Source organism: Exophiala oligosperma (assembly GCF_000835515.1).
Source record: "Exophiala oligosperma strain CBS 72588 unplaced genomic scaffold supercont1.2, whole genome shotgun sequence".
Lineage (NCBI taxonomy): Eukaryota > Fungi > Ascomycota > Eurotiomycetes > Chaetothyriales > Herpotrichiellaceae > Exophiala > Exophiala oligosperma.
The window spans coordinates 2293806-2316177 of NW_015622819.1; the positions used below are offsets into that span (position 1 = coordinate 2293806).

Below are 22372 nucleotides of genomic sequence, written 5' to 3' on the forward strand. Positions count from 1 at the left end.
ATAAAGAAATTTGATGGCGAGGCGAGTATTGTTGATGTCTTTAAAATATTGACCTCTCGTCTCAGCCTACCAAAGTAACATACTCGACGGAATATGAGACATGTTTGATCATTTCAAGGAGAATCGAAAGGTGCGTCGCAGAGTCATTACCGCTCCTCAGACGAATAAAGTGGACTGGTTGAGGGGACGGGTCAGGGATGAATGTCTGGCTGAATTATCAATGAACGATGTGGATGAGGCTGAGCGCGAGAAGATCGAGATATATGACCATCTGGAAATAGAAGCAGCAAATACATACGAGAGGAAAATGACGATGACGACGTGATGATGGGCAGAGGCAGCTTCCATTGAGGAAAAACACCCAAAATGGGTTAGTGCGAGGACGTTCGTTCCCAGCCAATCACATAACAGCTTGGCAGGGATTTCTGGTGTTGACAAACTCCCGACTCTCTACGACCATCAATCAATCTATCTACGAGGACGACGATCGTCACTCTGTTCTGGACAACTACATGACATGTTCAATGATTTCTTGTATTGTTTCGAATCTCGATTCATAATCGCATCGAGCGTAGAGCGTGTGAAAATAGGTACAGTGAAGCCCTCTGCTGCGATCGCTCCAGTCATCGGCAGCTGGAATCTCGTCTCATACATGCCACCTCCTCGACTCGAAGCAGTTCGGCCTTCGGATCGCTCGCCCTCCTGCACTCTTGCCATGGCTGGTCGTAAAAGCAGCATGCCACCCCGTGTCTATGCAACGCGGGTCTTCTAGCTTTGTGTTTCTGGTTTCGTTTCAACAAAGAAAAAACTTGGATCAATCGGCCATTCCGTAGGTCCATATCTGACAAGCACTGGCACTAAACAATGAGCGCCGTTTGTGCTTCTGTGAAAATAAGTTGGCATGCATGGTTTTCCAAACTCCATTTATGCAAGGCATGTGGCCAGTCTCCATTTTCAGTATCGGTAACCCGGGTCAAGAAGGACGGCTGACGTAAATGCAGAGAGGGCTCCATGTATACCGGCCGGTATGCAACAAGGTGGTCCCAAAATGCCCCCTGACTCCATTACAATTCTTCGTCTTCGTCCATAGCGGAAGGTTTCTGCAATGCGCCGCCAAATTGCAGACCAGAGGGATTGGAGCCCTCGCTCGCGGCTTGAGCTGCGCCAGAAGAGCCCAGTGCTTCACCAATCGTAGCCGCAGATGCTGGGACGCCACCCATCAGTCGACCTTGAATATCAGCGTCGAATTCTGCGACACTAGCTCGTTGTCTCTTCATCGGACTTCCAACCATGAAGCTTTCGTCTTCTGACTTTAGGCTTTGGCCTGCTCCGTTGCCCAAAGTAGAGGTGCCAGGAGAGGTGCCCAGCTCGTCGGTTCCAATTTTAGGGGTTGACGCCGTTGAGGGACTACCGGATTTGGAGCTCTTGCGGGCTTCAGTAGTCCCGTTACTATTCAACGGTTCCGCCGAGTGCTGCCTCTTGAGCTGATGATACCTTAGCCCGTGCCGAAATTTCAAGGGGGAAGGGTCTCTTACCTTCATCTTGCGAATTCCCTCCGCCACCTGTCCCGTGCGCTCGGCATCCTCGGGCGCAAGCAGCCCTGGCTCTCGCTTGACATCCGCATCGTTAATGTCTTCCATCTTGCCGACGATGCCACCTTCATCCTCACTGTCGCTATCCATCTCGTCATCACTGCCTCGTTTGCCTTTCCGGGTTCGTCGTGCTTCGGTATCTCGGAATCCAGAGAATCCAGCAGTACCTTCTTTCTTCAGAGGGCCCAACTTGGGTAACTCGACCGCTATGCTACGTCTCTTTGCACTTGACGGCGTTTTGTCTGACTTTGGCGCCTGTAAGATGCCCATTTTCTGTAATTGACGTTCACCTCGGTACAGGAATGTGAAGACGGCATAGGGTTTATCGGTAGGATCAATACCAGTGACGGTCTGTGTCGAGATTGTTTTGGGATCTAACGTTTTCGGTTTCGCAAAACTGGTGGTATGATCAACGTCGGCTCGGCTCTTGTCTTCACCATTCGTTGCTGCTTCGGTGCCTGACCCTTCCGAATCATCGTGAGCATCGAATTGAGGAGAATACTCTCCGCGCTTGATCTCTCCAGACGCCAGCACTCGGAAGAGCGCAACCTTGATTTGACCTGCGGCTTCTGGGATAGGATCGTCGTCTTCTTCGGACGATGCGCTGTCACTCAGAGAGCCGCCGTCATCTGAAACATCTTGCAATTCGCCATTCTCACCGTATCGGAGTGTGCTCTTTCGTCGTGCCCCTTTGGAACTTCCGTTGGCCTCATCGTCGCTACCGGTGGCATCTTTCCTCTTGCGTCTCCTCTTTTCCATCTTCTTCTCCAACTTTTGTCTTCGCCGCTCAATGGTCGCAGCCGCATCCTTGCCGTCAAGATCCAAGCCATTGAGCCAGCGCTCGAGACCTACTTCCCGGAACAGGAATTCTCGCTCGGCAAGGCCCCCGCCTTCTTTTTCCGGCACACTGACCCAACGACTGTTAACCCAAGTTTCCTCGCCCTTTCGTAGCAGTGTCGCAACCTCTTCCTTTGCTCGACCGTCGAAGTAGATGTAGGCTGCGATGGTCTCGTTGGGTGAGGTTGTCAGAGGAACATACGGTCCAATTGTGCCAGCGTTTCTTCCACGTGCACCAGGGTGGCCTGGGAAATCGCCTACCAACTTTGGTTTCGGGCTCGGATGATCAGACGTGGCTTTCGGGGTGGAGTAAGGAACTTCTTGGCCGGGAGTGAGGAGTGTAATCGAGATGGCGAAGGTAGACTGTTCAGGTTTGCCCGTCGTCGAGTCATCAGGAATTTTGGCGGGTGGCACGGGGATGTACGAGCTGATCCTGGAGAGTCGAGAGGCTTTTTGCACCGAATACTCCGGAATAGGTCCATTCGGCGTGTGTATGCTCACAGCGAGCCCTTTGAAACAAGGCATGGTGACAAGATAAATCCGAAATGGTGACTTGTCGATATGGGATTCTCCGCTCTCTGCACTTACGCAGAGGCAGATGCGGAGAGAGTCTCCGAGATGAGGGCCACGCTCTGCGACTGGCGTTGAGTGTTTCCGTACCCGTCTCTTTCTGACTGACAGTGACCACGGACAGCCTACACGCAAGGAGAGTTAGAGGGCGGCGGTCATAAAAATTTGATCAGGTTGGTGCAGGAAATGGGGACAGGTGGATAGACAAAGTCGGGGAACGGTGAGCTGTCGGCAAGACGGAGTTGGTGATTGAGACAAAGCATTCGTGTCAAGGACGGATCAGGGCAACTCGCTAACAACAAGAACTGACGGACTGACGCGTGGCGGTGATCTCAAAGCGAACGAAGAGTCGCCAGAGGAGTGATGTCGAGGGAATTCATGTGGTGAAATGTTGCAAATGAAATCAACGAGGCCCTGCTATGGTCCACGAGGCGGCAGACTGCAGACCGAGAGTACGTGACTGGCGCCAAGCGATGTCACAACGACACCAAACCCTTTTGGGCCACGCATTCTTCGGACTGCACGGCGACTTTCTTTTGCGGAGAAGGGAGATCGAGAGGAGTCAGTCCATCACCCGCCCTGAACACGGGCCATGGGAATTGAGAACGAATGCTGCTAACTCCAGACAACGCTTTGGTGGTCAATTCAGTGCTTTTCCCATGATCAAATCGAACGCTAAGGAGTCATATTCACCTGCTTTCGGGATCGACGACTCTATCTATGCACCACCATCCTCGTTCCTTCTGATGCAGGACTCTACTCTACTGTATGTCTTTCAAGAGGAGGTTTGAATTGTATGCCTGGTCCGGCCCATGGTTAGCGTCTCTGACTACGGTCCATTTGTGAAGTGAGAAATTGTGATTGAGGTTGAAGAGGCGCAACGCCACATTTGTCGACTGAGAATAGTGATACGGAGGAACACCAGTACAGTCATGGGTCACCCTGAGCCATCAGACTTCTATGCTACAGTGTCGCGAGGTGCAGGTGCTCTGTATCAAGTATCAATGGAAAGTGTCCGCCTGGTCACGGCACATCCTTCATCCACCCCTACCTTCTTCAAGTGCTCCAATCCTGCAACATAGGGCACCCCTTCTCTCAAACGGATAGGAGGATGAGGGTCTTGTCACTGTCGCCACCAGAATGCTGCATGGTCACTATTGGCAGATTTGGCAAAGCTCTTGTCTGGTTCACTGTCTTGTTCGTCTGGGCTCTCGGACCATGCCTGACGGATGTCGGCGTCCATCTGCTGTCGATGTACTGTGGAAGAAACAGTTCACCGTATACACCGCTGAATGGCCAGACATCTGGAACAGCTTCCCGGCTGATAACAAACGACAAAAATGGACAATGCCCAAGCAGTGGTCTGAGGGTGAAAAGCAGCATACACACATGTGAAATGCTTAGCTGAGCAACACGAACCAATCAGCGTGACAGATAGAATGACCGTGCCATGACGTATTGTTGACTGCGGTTCCATCATAATCAATCATGATATGCGCTTTGTCGGTGTCTTTCGCCCTCACAGCTTCTTTGCCCCGCGTTAGATTCATTCTGCAGCTACACTTTTTCTTCCCATCGTTGGTCCTTTTAATCTTCCCTCTAGAGCTTCATTCTGTCCTAAATTTCATTCAAGGAAGGAGACTGCTGTACTTTTTTGGAATCATTCTTGGTGACTGTTCTTCTCCACACCCTCTTCACAATGTCCAGTGTCAAGGAAGTCCAGTTCAAGTCGTTCACCGACCAGAAGTATGTCCACATCATCCACTCTTGACCCTTACTTTCTAACTCCCTCAATAGACCGGGTACTTCGGGTCTTCGTAAGAAGGTCACCGTCTTCCAGCAACCACACTACAGTGAATCCTTCATCACCTCCATCCTCTTGTCCATACCCGAAGGTGCAGACGGTGCTTTCCTAGTCATTGGCGGTGACGGCAGATTTTGGAACCCTGAGGTGGTGCAGTTGATTGCAAAGATTGGTGCAGCATATGGAGTCAAGAAGCTTGTGATCGGCCAAAATGGCATTCTCAGTACCCCTGCGGCCAGCCATGTTATCCGCATACGCAAGGCCACTGGAGGCATACTCCTGACTGCCAGTCACAACCCGGGTGGTGAGTTAGACCAATCTCCCCACACCAAGGTCCGTTCTAATTCACAGCAGGACCCAAGGCCGACTTTGGCATGAAGTACAACCTCTCCAACGGAGCTCCAGCACCGGAATCCGTGACGAACAAGATCTTCGAAAAGTCCAAGGCCCTAAGCTCATACAAGATTGCGGATATCCCTGACATTGACATCTCTACAATTGGCACCAAGAAGTATGGAGACCTGGAAGTCGAGATTATTGATTCCACAGCCGATTACATTGCTATGCTGAAAGACATCTTTGACTTTGACCTCATCCGCTCATTCTTCAAAGCCCAGCCCAACTTCAAGGTCTTGTTTGATGGAATGTCTGGTGTCACAGGTCCCTACGGGGTTGCCATATTCCAGAAAGAGCTTGGCTTGGGACCGGACAGCACACAGAATTGCTCACCAAGCCCAGATTTCAATGGTGGCCACCCGGATCCCAACTTGACCTACGCACATGATTTGGTGGCAAGAGTAGACAAGGAAGGCATACACTTTGGTGCTGCCTCGGACGGTGACGGCGACAGGAACATGATCTACGGCAAGAATGCTTTTGTCTCACCTGGTGACTCCCTGGCCATCATTGCCCACTATGCCAAGAAGTACATCCCATACTTTAAGAAACAGGGCGTCTACGGTCTGGCTCGGTCCTTTCCCACCTCGGCGGCCTTGGACCTAGTGGCTAAGAAGCAGAACTTGTCACTTTACGTCGTGCCAACCGGATGGAAATTCTTCTGCGCTTTGTTCGATGCAAACAAGATGTCTATCTGCGGTGAAGAGTCCTTCGGTACTGGTTCGAACCACATTCGAGAGAAGGATGGTGTGTGGGCTATTACTGCTTGGCTGAACATCATTGCAGGCGTGGGCATGGAGACGGGTGTGTTCCCATCGATCGGGGAAATTCAAAAGGAGTTCTGGCAAGAGTATGGAAGGGTGTACTTTACTCGGTACGACTATGAAAATGTCAGCAGTGAGGGAGCGGCAGATATGATCAAGTCTCTTGAGGATAAGATCGCCGACAAGGGCACCATTGGTTCCGATCTCTCTGATCGCAAGATCACCGAAGCCGGCAACTTCTCGTATACAGACCTCGACGGCTCTGTGTCCAAGAACCAAGGTATCTATTTCAAGTTCGATGACGGCACCAGAGTGGTAGTGCGTTTGTCAGGCACGGGCAGCAGCGGCGCCACCATCCGTCTATATGTCGAAAAGCTCGAGCAGGAGAAGAGCAAGGTCGAAGAGGACACACAGACGTATCTCAAGGGTGCAGTGGGTCTTGCTCTCAACTTGCTACAGCTTCAAAAATTTATCGGCCGAACTGAACCGGATGTTAAGACCTGAGTATCGGCGAATATTGTTCATCTTCATATTTCATGACAAGCGTCAGCCTCACAACCACCAACTCTCACAAAGTCGTACATAGACGCAACCTCAACTACCAAAATATGATCCAGCTGTGATAGCATGTGAAGTCTCTTATCTGACCATGATTCTCAATTGTGATATTACGTCAGAACTGGGATCAGTTCTTGGAAGTTTCATGGCCTTGAGCGACACCGACGGAAGACGGCGGCGTGCAGGAACATTGTTTCGCCAATCTCCTCAAAGTCCCGGCTATTGCTTGGCCACGTTTGCATGTGTATTCTGAGAATATTGATGAAATGCTGACGTCCTCCACTAGGTCCACCATGTCGAGTGTTCTGTCGAAGGGATGAAGGTAGCACAGCCTCGTGCTTGGCGACGGACAAAGTGGATTGGTCAAGGCCAGTTGATAGTCGACTTAAAGTATGCCACTATACTTGACAGGGCCTGATCGACTCCGGTTCGAAGATGTAATCGACATGCCCAGCCTTGCCCAGACGGATCTACGACATCTTGTCCTACTCAAGACGATAAGAGGCTCTTGGACCTGGCGCAATGCAGTGTCTGAATCTCTCAACGTAGTCAGGCGCTTACCATCATCTGTCCCAGAATGTCTAAGCTTAGACTTGGCCAATACTCGATGGTTTGGCTCATGGCCATCTCCTAGACGATGAGATAGTCTTACAACACTGCTTATTGTACTGAGATTGCCGAGATCGAAGGCTCAATGAAGGAGGCTTTGTCTTTCTCTACACGGTACCAGACTTTTGACCGCTCGGGAGGGATCACGATCCAAGAGAAAGGTATGAATTGACCACATCACTCAAGACTCTATCCAGCCTCGTCCTGGCCCTACAATGTACGTATCCCTAGATCTCCATGGACCACCGTGACACTGTCACCAAAACTCTAGGGTGGATGCTTCAATATACCTTGGGTATGCTTGGCTTGTACGCCCCTGGACACGGTGCCTCTGGCCGAAAGCAAATGCTCCAGCGTTCCTGTCTTGGAAGAGACGCATACGGCGCATAGAAATGAGAACCGGCGTCCACAATCTAACATCCATATGCCACTTCCCTTGCGTGTGGCTCTTGTGTTTGAAAACAACCAAGAAACAAAATCCCGCCGAAGTGTGTTACCTTATTAACATCTTCACCTTCACCTTGATCCTCCCATCTCGTTCCGTTCTTTCCTCACCTCACTCTTCTTCTTCACCAACATGCCGACCATTTCGTTCCCTGATGGCGTTGATAACCCACTTCGTCGAGTAGATTCTTCGCTCACTCTCACCTACACCTCAACTTATCCTAGTCCACAGTCATCAGTCCCTTCCTCGAGAACAGCGAGTCTAGAGAGGCAGAAGCGTGCAAATATGGGTCAAGTCGATGATGCATTTCGTGCGAACGGGGTGATTCATCGATACTCTTGCCATGAACTCGATGCCACGTACATGAGTTTCGTGATCATGGTTTGTTTCTTTGTGTCTGGCATGATCGACAGCGTCGCCTTTAACTCGTGGAGTTGTTTTGTCAATATGCAGACTGGTTGGTGATTCTCTCCTTTCAGTCTCTGACATTGAGACTCTGATCTATACTAAATAACGTGCCACCAGGTAACACCATATTCGCCGCCCTCGGTCTGGATGGTCAACCCAAAGCGAGTCACCGTCGACAATACTACAAGTCACTCACGGCAATTGGATCCTTCTGCGTGGGAACACTATTCTTCAGTGCCCTTCACCGTTTCCCCACTGGGCTTTCAGAGCAACCATCCTCACGACGTCGTTCCATCTTCGTTGTTTCCTTCTCTATACAGACGGTCCTCATCGCCGTACCGTCGCTTCTCGTGACACTGGACCTGGTCTCCAACCAACCTTTTGTCCCTGGCTCTTTCTCATCTGGCAGTAACGATGCCGTGGATACCTTGACCAACTTTCTCGACTTGTGTCCGGTCGCTCTACTTTCGTTCCAGGCCGCAGGGCAGACGACCCTTTCGAGACTCCTCGCCGTCCTGGACATGCCTACGATCGTGTTGAGTGCGCTGTACTTTGACTTCACCGCCGATATGTACTCGCTTCAGAGTTCATGGAAGAGAAGCACGTCACTCTGGAACTTTGTGAACGTACATCAGAAGAGACAGGGACAGAGGTTCCTCTGCATTGTGGCGCTTTTTTTGGGTGGCATAACGGGCGGATTAATGTACAAGTCCCAGGCGGGCATGGCGGGGGCTTTGTGGTCGGCTGCTGCGTTGAAAATGTTGATCGTCGTGGGGTGGACGGTTTGGCCTGAAGAAAAGCACGAAAGGACATTGCCACAGTGAGGGAGGTTCAATGATATGAACACTCCAATTTTGAAGACCCAAACGTTGAATGAAGTGTCCTCGGCGCGAAAGAAGATCGATGAGCGACATGATGGGTGTGGTTTTGAGCTGAGCTGGACTGAACTGAAATGATCTGAACGGAGCTGAATGCCGGAATGGTATTACGATGATGGGCTTTGATATCAACGACGACAAACGATGAGAATAATGACTGTGACGACCAAGACTAGAATAGAGATATGGCAAACGGTCATAGAGCTTGAGAAAGATACACAAATATGGATGAATTGATGGCCCTGATGGATATCATATGAATCGCTTCCTTTCGAATGCCGTTACTATACCCAAGCATCGTACCATCTAAGATGTGCATTCAAGGTTTCTTATAACACACTCCACCCTTCCACACGTGCGTTATGTTTTTGGGGTTTTTAAACAGGTCCATCCCACCGGCCTCACCACCACCACTATCGTCGAGATCGACGTCGTCTTCGAGAGGATTCGCGCACATGGCAATCAAATCCGCATCGTAACCCTCCCGAATCTGTCCGCTCTTAGGGGCGGCGCCGAGGTGACCGAGGGTTTCGGGCCCCGTGGCCGTGGCGGCCTCGATGGCCTGCAGCGGGGTCATGCCGCCGTCGGTGACGGCGTAGGCGAGCTCCCCGCCGCTCCGGCCCAGGGCCATGGGGTTCTCGACGGGCGCCGACACGCCCAGGTCGGTGCCCAACGCGACCTTGACCCCGGAGCGGACGGCGAGGCGGTAGGCGGCCCGGTGGTGCTTGGCCGTCTCGAGCATCTTGGCGTAGCTCTCGGGCGACATGAGCTCCGGGTGGTCGACGCCGACCTTGACGACGGTGCGCGTGGGCACGAAGACGGCCTCTTTGGCCAGCATGAGGTCGACGCATTCCCGGTCCAGGTAGGTGCCGTGCTCGATGGTGTGGCAGCCGGCGCGCAGGGCCGCGAGGATGCCCGGTTTCCCGTGGCAGTGGGCCGCCACGGCGAGTCCCGCCCGGGTGGCCTCGTCCACGATGGCCTCAAGCTCGCCCGCGCTGTACTGGCCACGCATCGGGTCGTCCAGGATGCTGAGCACGCCCCCCGACGTGAACACCTTGACGCACCGGGCGCCCCTGCGCGTGACGAGCCGGACGGCCAGGCGGCAGGCGTCGGCCCCGTCGGCGAGCACCAGCGGGTACGACGCCGGGTTGGTGGGCGCCGTCGTCGACAGCCTCGAGTGCACCACGTCCACGGGCAGGTCGAAGAGGTCGCCGTGGCCCGACGTCTGGGAGATGGCGGCGCCCGCCGAGTAGACGTGGGGCCCGGGCAGTCCGGAGTCGGAGATGGCCCGCGCCAGCTCGATCGCGTAGCCGCCGAGGTCCCGAACCGACGTGAAGCCCGACAGCAAGATGTCGCGCGCGTTCCGGGCGAGGCGGGCCCCCGCGACCGCCGGGTGCGTCGTCACGACCTCCGAGAGGTTCAGCGACTTGGTCCCCAGGAAGTGCGTGTGGCAGTCCCAGAGGCCCGGGAGGAGGACGGGCACGCGGGTCGCCGGGAGGGAGTGGTGTCGCAGGAATGCCGGGGGCGACGATGTCGGGTGGATCGCGTGGATGACTCCGTCGCGGATCATGACCGTCATGTCTCGTCGAGGCTCCCCACGGCCTGGGATGAGCAGGGAGGTGCTGATGAGGTGGACTTTGGACTCGTCCGAGGGTTGTGACGGGATCGGGATCGTTGCTGAAGCATTGTGGTGGTGGTGGCCGTCGGCGGGAGGAGCGTGGGAGACGTTTCGTGTATGAGTATCGGTGGAAGTATTGGTCCTCGTCGTCGTAGTGCTGGAGGTAGGATCAGGTTGAAACGTGACCTTTCGTCGAGTCATGGTGGTTTTTATGTGAACAAGGATGAGTATTAATGTTCAGCGGATTTCTTGACGCTCTGTAAAATTATATTCGCTGCTGAATCGTGCGAGGTTTCTTCTCGATCTCGCGTTTCAATCTGGCTTTCGTGTGCGGAGTTAGCACTTCGTCAATCTCGAACGTCTCGACCGAGCACGACGGTAACTAGACGAGGATATTGAAACGTCGCTGATGCGACGAGCGCGGCTGTACAAATGAAGAGGATACAATTGCTGGGGCGCATTAATTCGATGTACCTTGTTTTTTCCACCGAGGTAATATCAGACTCCCCCTCGTCTACCTCGTCTTCAGAATTGAGATATCATTTACGAACCAGTACGGGGTCAAAAATGTTCCCCTTCTTTGAAACTCGGACTTACAGTCGGCATGGTGTCTCGTAGACTAGCGGTGGACTTTGTAGGGAGGCTGGGAAACGGATGGAGAACATAATCTGGTGAGGAGGAGGTGAGACTTGATCGGACAATCTTCGAGAAGATCAGCGTAGAATCAACCATGAAAGGAAGGAGATTGAACAGTGGGCAATTTATCTGATTAGATACACCATGTATCGAGTACAGTACAGCTAGTCCGTACAAACACTGGTAGAGATGGTACTCATACTCGGCGCCATAACAAGAAATGGATAGCATCACCAGCACGATCAAACATAGATTTCAGAATGTACACCACAAATCACTAGAAGATTGCCATTGCAGTGCAGTGCATCTGAGGTTGACCTGGAGAGTAGATGGATGACCTGAGACTTGCTTTCTCTGCGTCGGCTTTGCGAGTTGGATCCAAAGACAGGGAGAAGAAGTAGTACATGGACCGAAGGCGTAGTCTGGTCGAGTCGTTCTGCAGCCACCAAATTATGACCCAAGAAAGCTCGTGCTGAGCGACACAACAGCTGGCAGGGAGATCAGGGTTTTGGAACGATCCAGCCCTTTGACTGATACACAGCTGGAGTACGGTGGTCAACACTTAAACCTTCCATCAAGACGCGAACTGCTCAACGGCCATACAATAGTACAACAAGTGTTAGTCGCACGGCATATGCCAATGACCCGAGACGCTTGTAACAAGTGCAACGTTCATACGATAACGTGGCGTAGTCTCGACCGCTGTCTATGCTGGAGGTTACTGAAATTGCACGTCGACCTCCAAAAGTCTGATATGGCTTGCATTTAGCAGACATATAGGAAACCCGAGCAAACTGCTTTGGGCTTAGAACACCCAGCACCGGTCAGGGTCCCTAGGGGTCCAAGCAGTCTCACCAGCCATTCTAGAAGCGTTCCACGACCAGTACACTTGTCGAAGAGTCATCCAATCGTCACACTGGAACAGGATTTCAGGCACTGTGGAAGGCCTGAAGGTTCGTAGGCAGGAAATGATTCATCGACCTGAGATGGTCACGTGAGCACGCGAGAAGATTATACGGAGGCAGAAACTTCCCCTGCTCCGCTCCACGCCGATACTCAAACTCAAGCCGTCAGAAGACACCTCACACAACCGTTGTTGTATCACCTCACAACGTGAGTCCATCTGGAACCCTGTGACAGAGCGGCGGGTATCCTGCAAGATGCAATTCAGGCAGGCCGTGGCGAGATCCGAGAAAAGACTCAATCGTGAGGGCCAAGAAAGAACACCGGCGAGTTTCCATTCGAGGTCGGTAACCAATCCTGAAACTTGCAAGAATCGCGGCTTCCCGACAGATGTGGTGAGACCTACGAGGGAAACATGGGTCATTGTTCCGAACCAAGTGTCGCCCGAGGCTCGTTACCGTTGAACTGACAGAACCCTTGTGAAATGCCAATTGTTCCGAGAGGAAAGCGGAATCTTGGGTAACGAATGTTTGCCAGATTGTCAGTGTAAGTCAAGATCTCTGGATTGCGGGAATCGTAGCGATGAGAAACATCGCCATGGTAAGTTGAACAATCAACACACCGGTCTCATGACGGCTTCCCACAACAGTTCGGTGAGAGCCGAATATTCGGAGTTTGAACTTTCTGCTATGCCGGCACCAAAGACAATCGTCTTCCACCACCGGCAGTTGTTTTCGCTGAAGATTCTGAAACTTGCAACATCTGAGATCTTCAACTTATCTCTGAGCAGTGGTTGAGCGAATTCGAAGCAGACATTATGGACACGTGATATCGAGGCTAGAGATCTGTTCGGTGAAACCATATTCCATCCCGAACTCTCGTGTGAAGCATTCAAACAGCAAGTGGCAGATGGATACGGTGAAGTGCTATTGGGCTCGGCGGTAGTTTTGCCCCTCTACCACTGATTTACGAAATGGCAGGAAAAACCATCACACCGCTTGTCAACGCTTGTCGATGGCAGTGGATTTACATGCCTCACCCTCGCCTCAGATTCGGAGGCAAATTTTGACCTGCAGATCATCGTGGCCAGATTCACGGACTAACATCACGACCAGCGCTAACCGCCTCGTGATCGTCCGTCTGTTCGACCAACCTGCTTATCCGACGCGTCAAAAGACAAGACCGGCCTCGACTGGGCCCTTGGCTGGCTCTGCTCATGGTGATTCGCCAGACAACGTGGCTCGAAGTTGTCAAGTGAGGGTCAGCTTTCCATTGAGAAGGCAAATTCTCGTACAGGGGGTAATCTCCTACGTAATCTCGTGTCACGTCGAGGCGAGGAACTCGACTAGACTTGCAAATCTGTCTAGCACTCACGCACTACAGGGCGATGCTACCCCTGTCATCATCCATCACGAAACCCCTCCTTGGCTGTTGCCCGATAGTACTGTAGGTTCAGGGATCATGAGTCCAGGGACCGCCAGAGACCCAAAACTCCCACGCAAGACAATCGAAGACTGGGTCACGATCAAGGATGGCGACTTTTTGAGACACGCGCATCGCCGTTTCTGAGTTCCCGGTAGCTCACAGACTACTGAGCATTATCAATTTCGGCAGGGCTCGTGGTGTTTGCGCTATCCAATGCACTATTTGCCCTTATTGGCTGGCAATGGGAACTGCTCCTGACCTTCGATTTGCATGGCGCCACGAGATGAAGCGGGGTCACATGCGCAACACGAAAGTGGACGACGCCAAATTGTCTTGCGGATCGTTTTGCAGTCAAGCATCTCATGGCCGTCGCTGAAACAGTGCGGCCCGCTTGCTGCCCAGTGTCTGTGGCGAATCAATGCTGTGTCAGAGAGTGCAATAATTTTGCAAGCCACACCAAAATTGGTAGCCGACACTTCCGCCGAGGCTGGCACAACGCGACCATAATCCTAATCCTGGGGGGGCAAATTTGGTGCAGACGAGCAGGAAAGGCACACCACACCAGCACTAACACTACTGCAAAGGGGCAGAATGCTAGAGTGATACAGCCTGCTGCTGGCTGGGGACTTGCAGTTCGCCTGATCCATGGGCGAAGTTGCCTTGCCCGCCGTTGACACTCTGTTCGGTGGCTGAGGAGTCGTATTTTCCAAAGCCAGTTCTGCTGGCCCTCGTGCAAGGGTGTGTCCCGCCTGCCACGATCTTTCAGCTCCGACTGAGGTGACAGAAGTGTGGACTTGTTCTCCCTGAAGCATGCCCGCATAATAGCGCTGACCACGCTGTGGCCTTCGTCAAAGATAGAAGTCTCCATAAGGAGAGGAGAGCCTTGTGATGGACATGGGGATGTACGAGGAAGCGGGCGGAAGACCAGCGTCGGCGCTGCAATCTGCAATTCTGAGCACGATCGTTTGGGCAGAAACATGAGCATGCAGGAAGGATGGGCATGGATGGACTGCTGGCAGGCTTCAACCACACCTCTCGCATCGAGAAGGGGCTGTGACACAGGCCCTCTGATTGGGGCACAGCGTCTAATTGGAGCGAGGGATTCCAGCGCGCAGAATCCATCGTGAGATCAAGGTTAGTGCCTCACCCAGGCGTCAGCGTACTTCTCAGACTGACACGCTGGAGCAACCCTGTGCCCTGCCATTTTCGCTGTCTAGTCATCCAGTCGTCTACCCACCGGCTTTCCTGAAACACGGGCGAATAGCAACGGCAGGCTACCTTGCCGGGACCAGCATTACACACCTGCCAGGCCTGAGGCGTCTAGGCGGCGCAAAAAGCAACACGGACTTACCCTGAGCAGGTTCGCCGCTGGTAACACTGCCCGACCGACGCTTGACAGTCGATCAATGTGCTCGTCTCATCAGGCATGTGCAGTGCCGTCTGTGCTGGCGGCAGCAGCAACCAATAGTCGTGGCCGTGCGCCGGCAAACTCGCCCATAGTCTGAGAGGGTTATTTGGGACCATGGGCCTCCCAAGAGACACAGCAGACGGCTGAGGGTTCCTGCCTGTGACCGGTGGCGTAACAGGAGGAAATTTCGCCTGCACAGCGCCATTGGCGCCAAAGCCTACAACCGAAGAACAATGGCGAATTGAGTAACGGCGAGGCGGCGGACTGACCAGCCCAACTACACCAGACCTGCAGACCTACAGCACTACTCGCCCTGCCAGGATCATGACCACCTCGAATTTCCAGGGCTCCTCCTGGGCAGGACAGGTTCTACATTTTACTTTGGTGTGAGTAGTGATGGACACGCTAGAGGCCCTTCTGGTCCGGTGAGCTCGTTGACGACTGGTCGACGGTTAGCGCTGGCGTTCGGTTTCGCAAGGAACGCTGATCTGTCGTGACGAAAAATGCGCCCAGCCACCTGGTGATCCGTCCATCCTTCCCTTGTTATGTCCTTGGTGTCAGGATGGTATGCAACCCACCAGTCTCCTGCTACCAGGCCGTGCCCGCCTCGTCGTGCGGTGTCTGGCCCACTTCGCATCGAAACCGTTGGTGGCCGACTCGTCATCCAGCGTCAGACCACAGCCAGGGTTTGCGAACTTTGATGCACTGGAGCGGATCTCTCTTGTTCTGGCGTTCTATTCGCAGCATCTCTCTAACCAGGTTCTGACAGCGTTCTGCCCCACTGACATGGGTACCATGGGTGGGCATTGAAGGATGTCCGACCGTGCGTCGACGCTTGCTGTCCTTGTTAGTGGTTTGGGATGTCTCCATCCACCGTCATACCTAAAAGGACATTATATTGCCTCTACACCTCACAAGAACCTCTTCGATATCACAACTAGCATCGCCACTAAACAACCAACCTTCCTCTCTCCACGGACTTCCCTCTTCCTATATCTCACATCTTCTGTTATATCTATTTACTTTCGAGTCCTTCCTTTACTCTCATCAACACAACTCGACATCGATCCTACAACCATCCTTGACCATCCATAATACCCGGAAGGAACCCAAAGGCCATACTCTATTTCCTATTCTTTCTCTCAACCACATAAACATCCGGGAGTGTTTTGTTTGGACCCATGTTCTGAGCCGGTTGTTCTCTTATTTGGTCTTTAACGACTACTCCTTTTTCCTAAAGCAAGTACTCGGTACTTTTGGGTTCTCCCAATAATGCTCTTGACACCACCACCGTCTCCTGAACTCACGACCTCTCTTGCGCCAGAGGACAGATTGGGGTGTGTACTTGCCGGCCGATTGGAACTCGTCTCTGTCCTTGGAGTGGGTGCCTATGGAGTCGTCTACCGTGCTGTCGACATCTTGACCAATATTCCCTATGCTGTGAAGGCTCTTCCCAAATCCGGACTAGATGCCAGACAGCGGCGGTTTCAACGACGAGAGATCGCTCTACACCATCAAGCAAGCCAGCATCCCAATGTTGTTTCCTTGTTGCGCATCTTGGACAGCCCGGACTGCACCTTTGTCGTGATTGAATTTTGCCCGGAAGGCGACCTTTTCTCCAACATCACCGAACACGGCCATTTCGTGGGCGATGACCAGCTGGTTAAACATACGTTCCTGCAGATCTTGGATGCCGTCCAGTACTGCCATTCCGTTGGGATTTACCATCGCGATCTGAAACCCGAGAACATCCTGGTCACCAACAATGGAAGTACGGTCAAGTTGGCCGATTTTGGACTCGCCACCACCGATGCAGTCACATCCGACTTTGGATGCGGTTCTACCTTTTACATGTCACCAGGTATGTGTCCGCCGTCCTTGTCCCTGATGAACAATTGCTAACGCTCTTGCGTGTACAGAATGTCAACAAACTCCATCAAGGCCATATGCTCGCTACGCTGCCGCGCCCAATGATGTTTGGAGCCTTGGTGTAATCCTGGTGAACTTGACCTGTGGTCGCAATCCATGGAAAAAGGCCTCTCCCGAGGATTCCACGTTCAGAGCATTCCTCCAGGATCCCAAGTTTTTGAGCTCGATCTTGCCCATATCTGTCGAACTCAACGTGATCTTGCGCCGGATCTTCGAGTGTGAACCACACAAGAGGGTTAGTCTCCAGGAACTCCGGGAGTTGATCATCAACTGTCCCAGGTTGACCATTAACTCCTACAACACTCTGCCTCCGTCACCTGCCGCATCTCCATATGCGTACGTTGATCCCGTGGATTGTGCCAACATGGCTCTGCCACCGTCACCACCTGCATCGCCTTGTCCTCAACCACCATTCCACACACAACCCTCGGAATGGTCTCTGTTTGGCACGACGTCCAAGTCAGGTTCATCTTGTTCTTCTGTTTCCACGGATTCCGGGTACGAATCCGAAAGTCTTTTCAACGACGCTGGCCAGTATATGCAACCACCTCCGGTTTTCAATTTCTACGGCAATGTTATTCCGTTGAACAACGAAACCGACAAGCCTACAACCTATCATCCTTTTTCTCCACCCGGATTCAGCCCAGCAGTCGCAACCTATTAATATCCTTTTTTGGTGACTACGCGAACGATTATACGTTCAGCAGCGACCGCTTTGATGTTCTCTTACGACATTCACGGCATTTATGATCGATTGGAGTTTTTGTTTTTCCAAAACTGTTTTCATCTGGATACCCAGGCGGTTTACGAGACTTTGACCAATTACCACATGACTGGAAAGTTCATCTGGATCCTTTTTATTACCGGAAAAAAAAACTAGGAACAAAATTTGTGTGTTCTATTTGACCGCACTGGACTTGAGCGTGTTTGAGGAGTTTCACCTAGACGATGGAGGGAGGGCATGTTTCCGTGTTGACTGTTGAATGTGCGCGAGGATGACGCCGAAGGAGATTTGTTATGTCAGCGTTCTGAAGGTTGGGAATTTTGAAAGAGGGAAAAACAACTCAGAGGCAGAAAATGGCGCAAGAAGTGGGATGCTTTGTTGTTGATTGATTGTCCCTCAAACCAAGTGCTGGCGAGAGGTGACATGGGATTTGGAGAGGAAGTCGTCGATTTATTATTTTCCTTTTGCTATGTTTACATGGGTGTCTCGAGACATCAAATAAGTTATCTTGTATGACCAACCGAGGGAAACATCTTTCAAGGCTCTCGAATTGGAGTTGACTTAAGGGCTCTCACGGGGCCATGTTTGTCTAGTCCTCAGTCGGATTGTCTGTTTATCTTGTAGATAGATGAGTTCGAGAAGAGACGAAAACAATAAGATTCAGGTCTAAATCCGTACTTTCTGTTCGCTTCTCTCAACTACCCATCAATAGTAAATATTCGCAAAGGATGGGTGAAGCGGCTATCATGAGTGGCGACTGTACCTTTGCTGTGCTGGACTGTCACTGCCACCACTATTCTACGATCTACCTACCATACTAGGTAAGGTTGACCCCCCAAGACTTTTTGGACGGGACGGAGGGGGGGGCTCCAGGAGGAGGAGCTTGAAGGAGGATCAGGAGGGATGGATCGAGGATCTTCCTGTCTTTGCCACACTCTGTTTCTGGTTGCCGTCTGTACTTCACCAGACAGAAACTATTATTGTAGAACTCTTGTTGGTTGCCGCCCCCGGCAGTAATAGCAGAAACTAATGCAAGCCTCTTTCTTCTTTTTTGCCACAAACCACCCCCCCTGTCGCTCCTTGTCTCTTTCGAGCGAGAAGACAAGGTTACGGAGTTTTGGACGCATGCGATCCAGCCCAGCCCGTCCAAGGGACTTTTTTCTTTCTTGACAGCGCACATGCGTCAGCCCCCCGCTTGCTTGTCTCGTACTGGGCATTTGGATTGGACTCTATCAGTTCCAGGGGTGTCTAGAGGATGCATGATGCATTGGCCTGCCTTATTTTGTTTTTGTCCCTCCTCTAGACCTTTTTTCGACTGGGGCCACAAGCTAGTGCGACTGTTATCAGTATAGCTGGCCTGTTTGCGCAGTAACGTGTTTTGCCAAAAGGTCTTGAATCTCTTTTTTGTTTTCGCCACGGCGCTACTGCATGCACGGAAGGAGTGTGTGCACGTCTGTCAACTTCTTCCCCCAGCTCGCCTACGCTCGCGCAGATGGTCCTGATTTGCTGACAACAGCCTTGTAGAACTTTCCATCCCTTGGATCCCGCTTCCTTGTTCCTTCCTTGTGGGAAGGGAAGGAGGGGAGGGGGGCTGATATTCTCCAGTACGGCTACAAGGCGACTAAGAATTCCTCGGCTACAGAACAACACATCACACTCGGGATGCAGTCCCAGCCCAACCCAAGGCCCCTCCCCTTCCTCCCCATCTTCCCTCTATCTTATCCCATCGCCCATCATTCACTTATCAAAAGGAGCGCTAACGACGTATCCGGACGGGAGTTAATATGTCATTGGATCATTGGGTCCTTCAAGCAGACCCACCAGGACTTGACCTACTATAGCCATGTACATACGGTCCGCAAATGCGAACCAGACAGGTACTTCTCTGACACTTGTTGCACGTCGCTCTCCCATCAGTGACGGGAGGCTTATGCAGGTGATTGCGCAAGTTTTACCACGGAGAAAATGTGATGGACTCTGGAAGTCACGGCAGGTGGAAGTTTGGTTGGGTACTGGTGGCTAGTCCGGATTGCACGTTCCTCAATCGAGTAAGGCAATGATGGATGGATTTGCATCGATCACAAGGAGGGATTTCCCTCCTGGCGTGCAGGGGGAGGGCGGGGGTTAGAAAAAAAAAGAAGAGACTGGCACAGATACTAGAGTACGGGAGTACGATTGGTCATTCGTCCTAACGCAGACCAGACACGGGCAACACACAAGATGGGCGCAGAGCATACAGACCCGGGCTGTCCTTCCCTCTCTCTCCATCCCTGTCCGACATGGAGGCAACGAGACAGAAAGAAGAGAATGGTGAGCAAAAAGCTGCTGTACTACACAGCCAACCACTCGTACAGTACCGCCTGTCCCGCGCGCTGTCTTGATGAACCTTTTTCATTCGTCAGACACAAGTGCCGGCAGCTGACATCCTTTTGGCAGCTTTTCTGCCTTTCCTGATAAGCAGATAGAATGGTTGCCCAATACACACACTCTCACACTCACACACACACACACACACACACGCACGCACACACGCACACACATTATTCGATGATGATGATGCAGCTTGTGTCACCCTCACACCCCCCTCCCTCTTTTCGTCACCTTTAATCCCGTCTTGTTTCTCCAACGGGTGGTGGGTTTATCTGATAAGCCTATTTCCTGCTGCGTGTCCAACCTTGTAGTACTCCGCACAGGAATGCGAAATGGTGTTCATCTTTCAAAGCATTGACAGAGCAAGGTTGAAGGTACACAGGGCAGCCAAAGGATACAGTATCCGTCAACCTAACCAGTAACCACCCTTGCCCACTACTTGCTCTTACGATCACCCAAGCAAGCCCAAGACGGGCGTTGCTATCGTTGTTTCGAACTTGGGTTCATCATCCCCCGTCACCACTTTGACACTTTGGAGCTCTGCTGACGACTACTCCTAACATTGTGAAAGTCCTCGTTACTATACGAGTACGATTACGAGTACTCGGCACCTTCTCGCCAGAGAAGCATCAGTACTGACTCGTAAACGTCTGCTTGCGACTCTGAAAAAAACTTCCGATGATGATCGATTAACTTTTTTTTCCCCTTCTCGATATCCGTAAAAAACGCATTGTGATCGGTAGTCAGCAACGCGATCGAAGGCAACCTTCTTTCTTTCCCCCCCGCCTCAACCATCCAAAAAGGTCGAGACCCAGCAAAATACGAGGAAAAAGCAAGACACCAAGAAAGCAATCCAGTCCACCTGTCAACCCAATCCCTGAAGCATATCATTCTTCTAACCGAAGGGTCAATATCTCACAAGGTACTTCGTGCGAGGCAGGATGACTCCACATTTTCAGGTCTACAACCCCAATGACGACGGGGTGTGTCAACTGGACATGTGTCACGTTCCGCCGTCCTGCACAACAACGTACACAAATACAAAAATACGAGGTTGAACTTGAGTCAAAAAGCAGATGGCCAAAACTCGTGCGAGTACGAGGCGGCGGTCGCGAGAAGATGGGCGGTAAGTCAAGAAGTCAGCGAAGTCACCTGTCAGGTCACTCTGTCCCCCCCCCCTCTCCCTTCCTCCTCGTAATTATTTTCATTGTTTTCAATAGCACAGGTTCAAAACGTCGAAGAAAGAGGGTGGGTGTGCATGTCACAAAAACTGCCCAATGAGCGTCCAAGAAACGTTCCCTCAGACGACGACATCCGGGGCGGGGGGACTCATAACTCGTACTCTCAAGTCTTCCTCGCGGTTGTTCTTCCGCTTTTGTCATCCGAAGCGTGCCTTTTCCCCCCTTGCTTTTGTTGAATCATTGACTTCCGTCACTAGTTCGTCTTTATCTCGGCGAAAGGGTGTGTACTTCGTCTCCCTATACGTACAAGTAGGTGCCAAAGTCGAATGAACTCGTGACTTCGTACCTCCAGCCGTGGTTAGGGAACGTTTTCTGTCTCCCTCGAACCTACCAAACCGCTCTTCTCCCATGCCTTGCCCGCCAGCCTGATCCTCACCCGGCAATTCATCAACACATGGCAAAAATGCCTCAACAACTCACCAACTTTTGTCGAGTGAGAAGGTAGTTGGCTGGGCCATGAAGTCACGGAAACACGATACGCTCGCGGACACGGGGGCATGCATGATGGCATTTCGTAGACCCAATCATGCTGCGTCAAATTGATTTATCCGAATCCTTCAGGAGCTGTCGTCTTGCTGTCGTCTTGGGATAGAAACATACACTTGGCCTTGGGATTGTGTACTGTAATCGACGATTGATAGTGTGGATCATAACGTCCAAAAATAAAGTTACTACTGAGGAGCAGAGGGCGACCAAGTGCCTGTCACGTGGTACAAAGCGACTTCTTAAATATAGGTCACGTGAAGCGAGGGTATGGTCTCCGGGCAGAGAGTCGGAGAATAGTGAGTACTCGTAGAAAGTCTGTACCCAGGTACCTCAGAACAATCAGCAAGCTGGATGCACGGACACCAAGTCACAATAAATAGAGGCCAGCGTGTCACTTTCCGGAAACCACAGATACGAAAGCTCGTGGAAAGAAGCAGGAGCATCAAACAGCTCAGTGCTGCGGTGATACTTTACCCTGAAATTCTTCAACGGGCACGGTCGTGGGCGTTGGTGTCAAAAATGCGTCCTGATCACCAAGTGCTCATTCAAACTTGTCACTCACATCGTACGAGTGTACGAGTCCTGGCAGGCAGACGACATCCGGAGCAACACAACCCACCATAATGAACTCCTTTCTCCATATGAGACCGGGTACGTCATCATGTATTGTGATCCAGAATGCCTCATCGCATCTCTGGTTGGGTTTCGCTCGTGCCAATATATTCTGTACAAAGACCATAGTCGAGCGGCACCTCCGTCGATATCCGGAGC

The 22372-nt window shown here is 52.0% G+C and overlaps 6 protein-coding genes across 7 annotated transcripts; 4 read left to right on the forward strand and 2 right to left on the reverse strand.

Moving 5' to 3' along the window:
* Positions 1–503: 503 nt before the first annotated feature.
* Positions 504–3407, reverse strand: PV06_02276. Of its 2 annotated transcripts, XM_016402933.1 has the most exons (3): positions 3318–3407; positions 1536–3124; positions 504–1484 (listed from the first exon to the last, which is right to left on the reverse strand). In XM_016402933.1, the coding sequence occupies exons 2-3, from the start codon at positions 2952–2954 to the stop codon at positions 1065–1067; spliced, it is 1839 nt and encodes a 612-aa protein (XP_016266830.1). In that variant the 5' UTR covers positions 2955–3124; positions 3318–3407; the 3' UTR covers positions 504–1064. The 2 variants fall into 2 exon arrangements, with proteins under 2 accessions (XP_016266830.1, XP_016266829.1); XM_016402932.1 differs by having other exon boundaries at positions 1536–3407.
* A 1112-nt stretch (positions 3408–4519) lies between these two features.
* PV06_02277 (phosphoglucomutase) lies at positions 4520–7934 on the forward strand. The gene is made up of 3 exons (XM_016402934.1): positions 4520–4745; positions 4797–5107; positions 5158–7934. Exons 1-3 carry the CDS (start codon positions 4699–4701, stop codon positions 6465–6467), a joined length of 1668 nt encoding a protein of 555 aa, XP_016266831.1. The 5' UTR covers positions 4520–4698; the 3' UTR covers positions 6468–7934.
* An 86-nt stretch (positions 7935–8020) lies between these two features.
* PV06_02278 (uncharacterized protein) lies at positions 8021–9085 on the forward strand (the record flags this gene model as incomplete). Its single annotated transcript, XM_016402935.1, has 2 exons — positions 8021–8032; positions 8101–9085. Coding segments are annotated over 2 exons (719 nt in total), but the record flags the coding sequence as incomplete, so codon positions are not given.
* Positions 9028–12774, reverse strand: PV06_02279 (uncharacterized protein). The gene is made up of 2 exons (XM_016402936.1): positions 10954–12774; positions 9028–10800 (listed from the first exon to the last, which is right to left on the reverse strand). Exon 2 carries the CDS (start codon positions 10678–10680, stop codon positions 9181–9183), a length of 1500 nt encoding a protein of 499 aa, XP_016266833.1. The 5' UTR covers positions 10681–10800; positions 10954–12774; the 3' UTR covers positions 9028–9180.
* A 721-nt stretch (positions 12775–13495) lies between these two features.
* Positions 13496–14145, forward strand: PV06_02280 (uncharacterized protein). Its single transcript, XM_016402937.1, has one exon. The coding sequence runs from the start codon at positions 13806–13808 to the stop codon at positions 14115–14117; it is 312 nt and encodes a 103-aa protein (XP_016266834.1). The 5' UTR covers positions 13496–13805; the 3' UTR covers positions 14118–14145.
* A 995-nt stretch (positions 14146–15140) lies between these two features.
* Positions 15141–18181, forward strand: PV06_02281 (uncharacterized protein). Its single transcript, XM_016402938.1, has 2 exons — positions 15141–16712; positions 16771–18181. The coding sequence occupies exons 1-2, from the start codon at positions 16124–16126 to the stop codon at positions 17442–17444; spliced, it is 1263 nt and encodes a 420-aa protein (XP_016266835.1). The 5' UTR covers positions 15141–16123; the 3' UTR covers positions 17445–18181.
* Positions 18182–22372: the final 4191 nt, after the last annotated feature.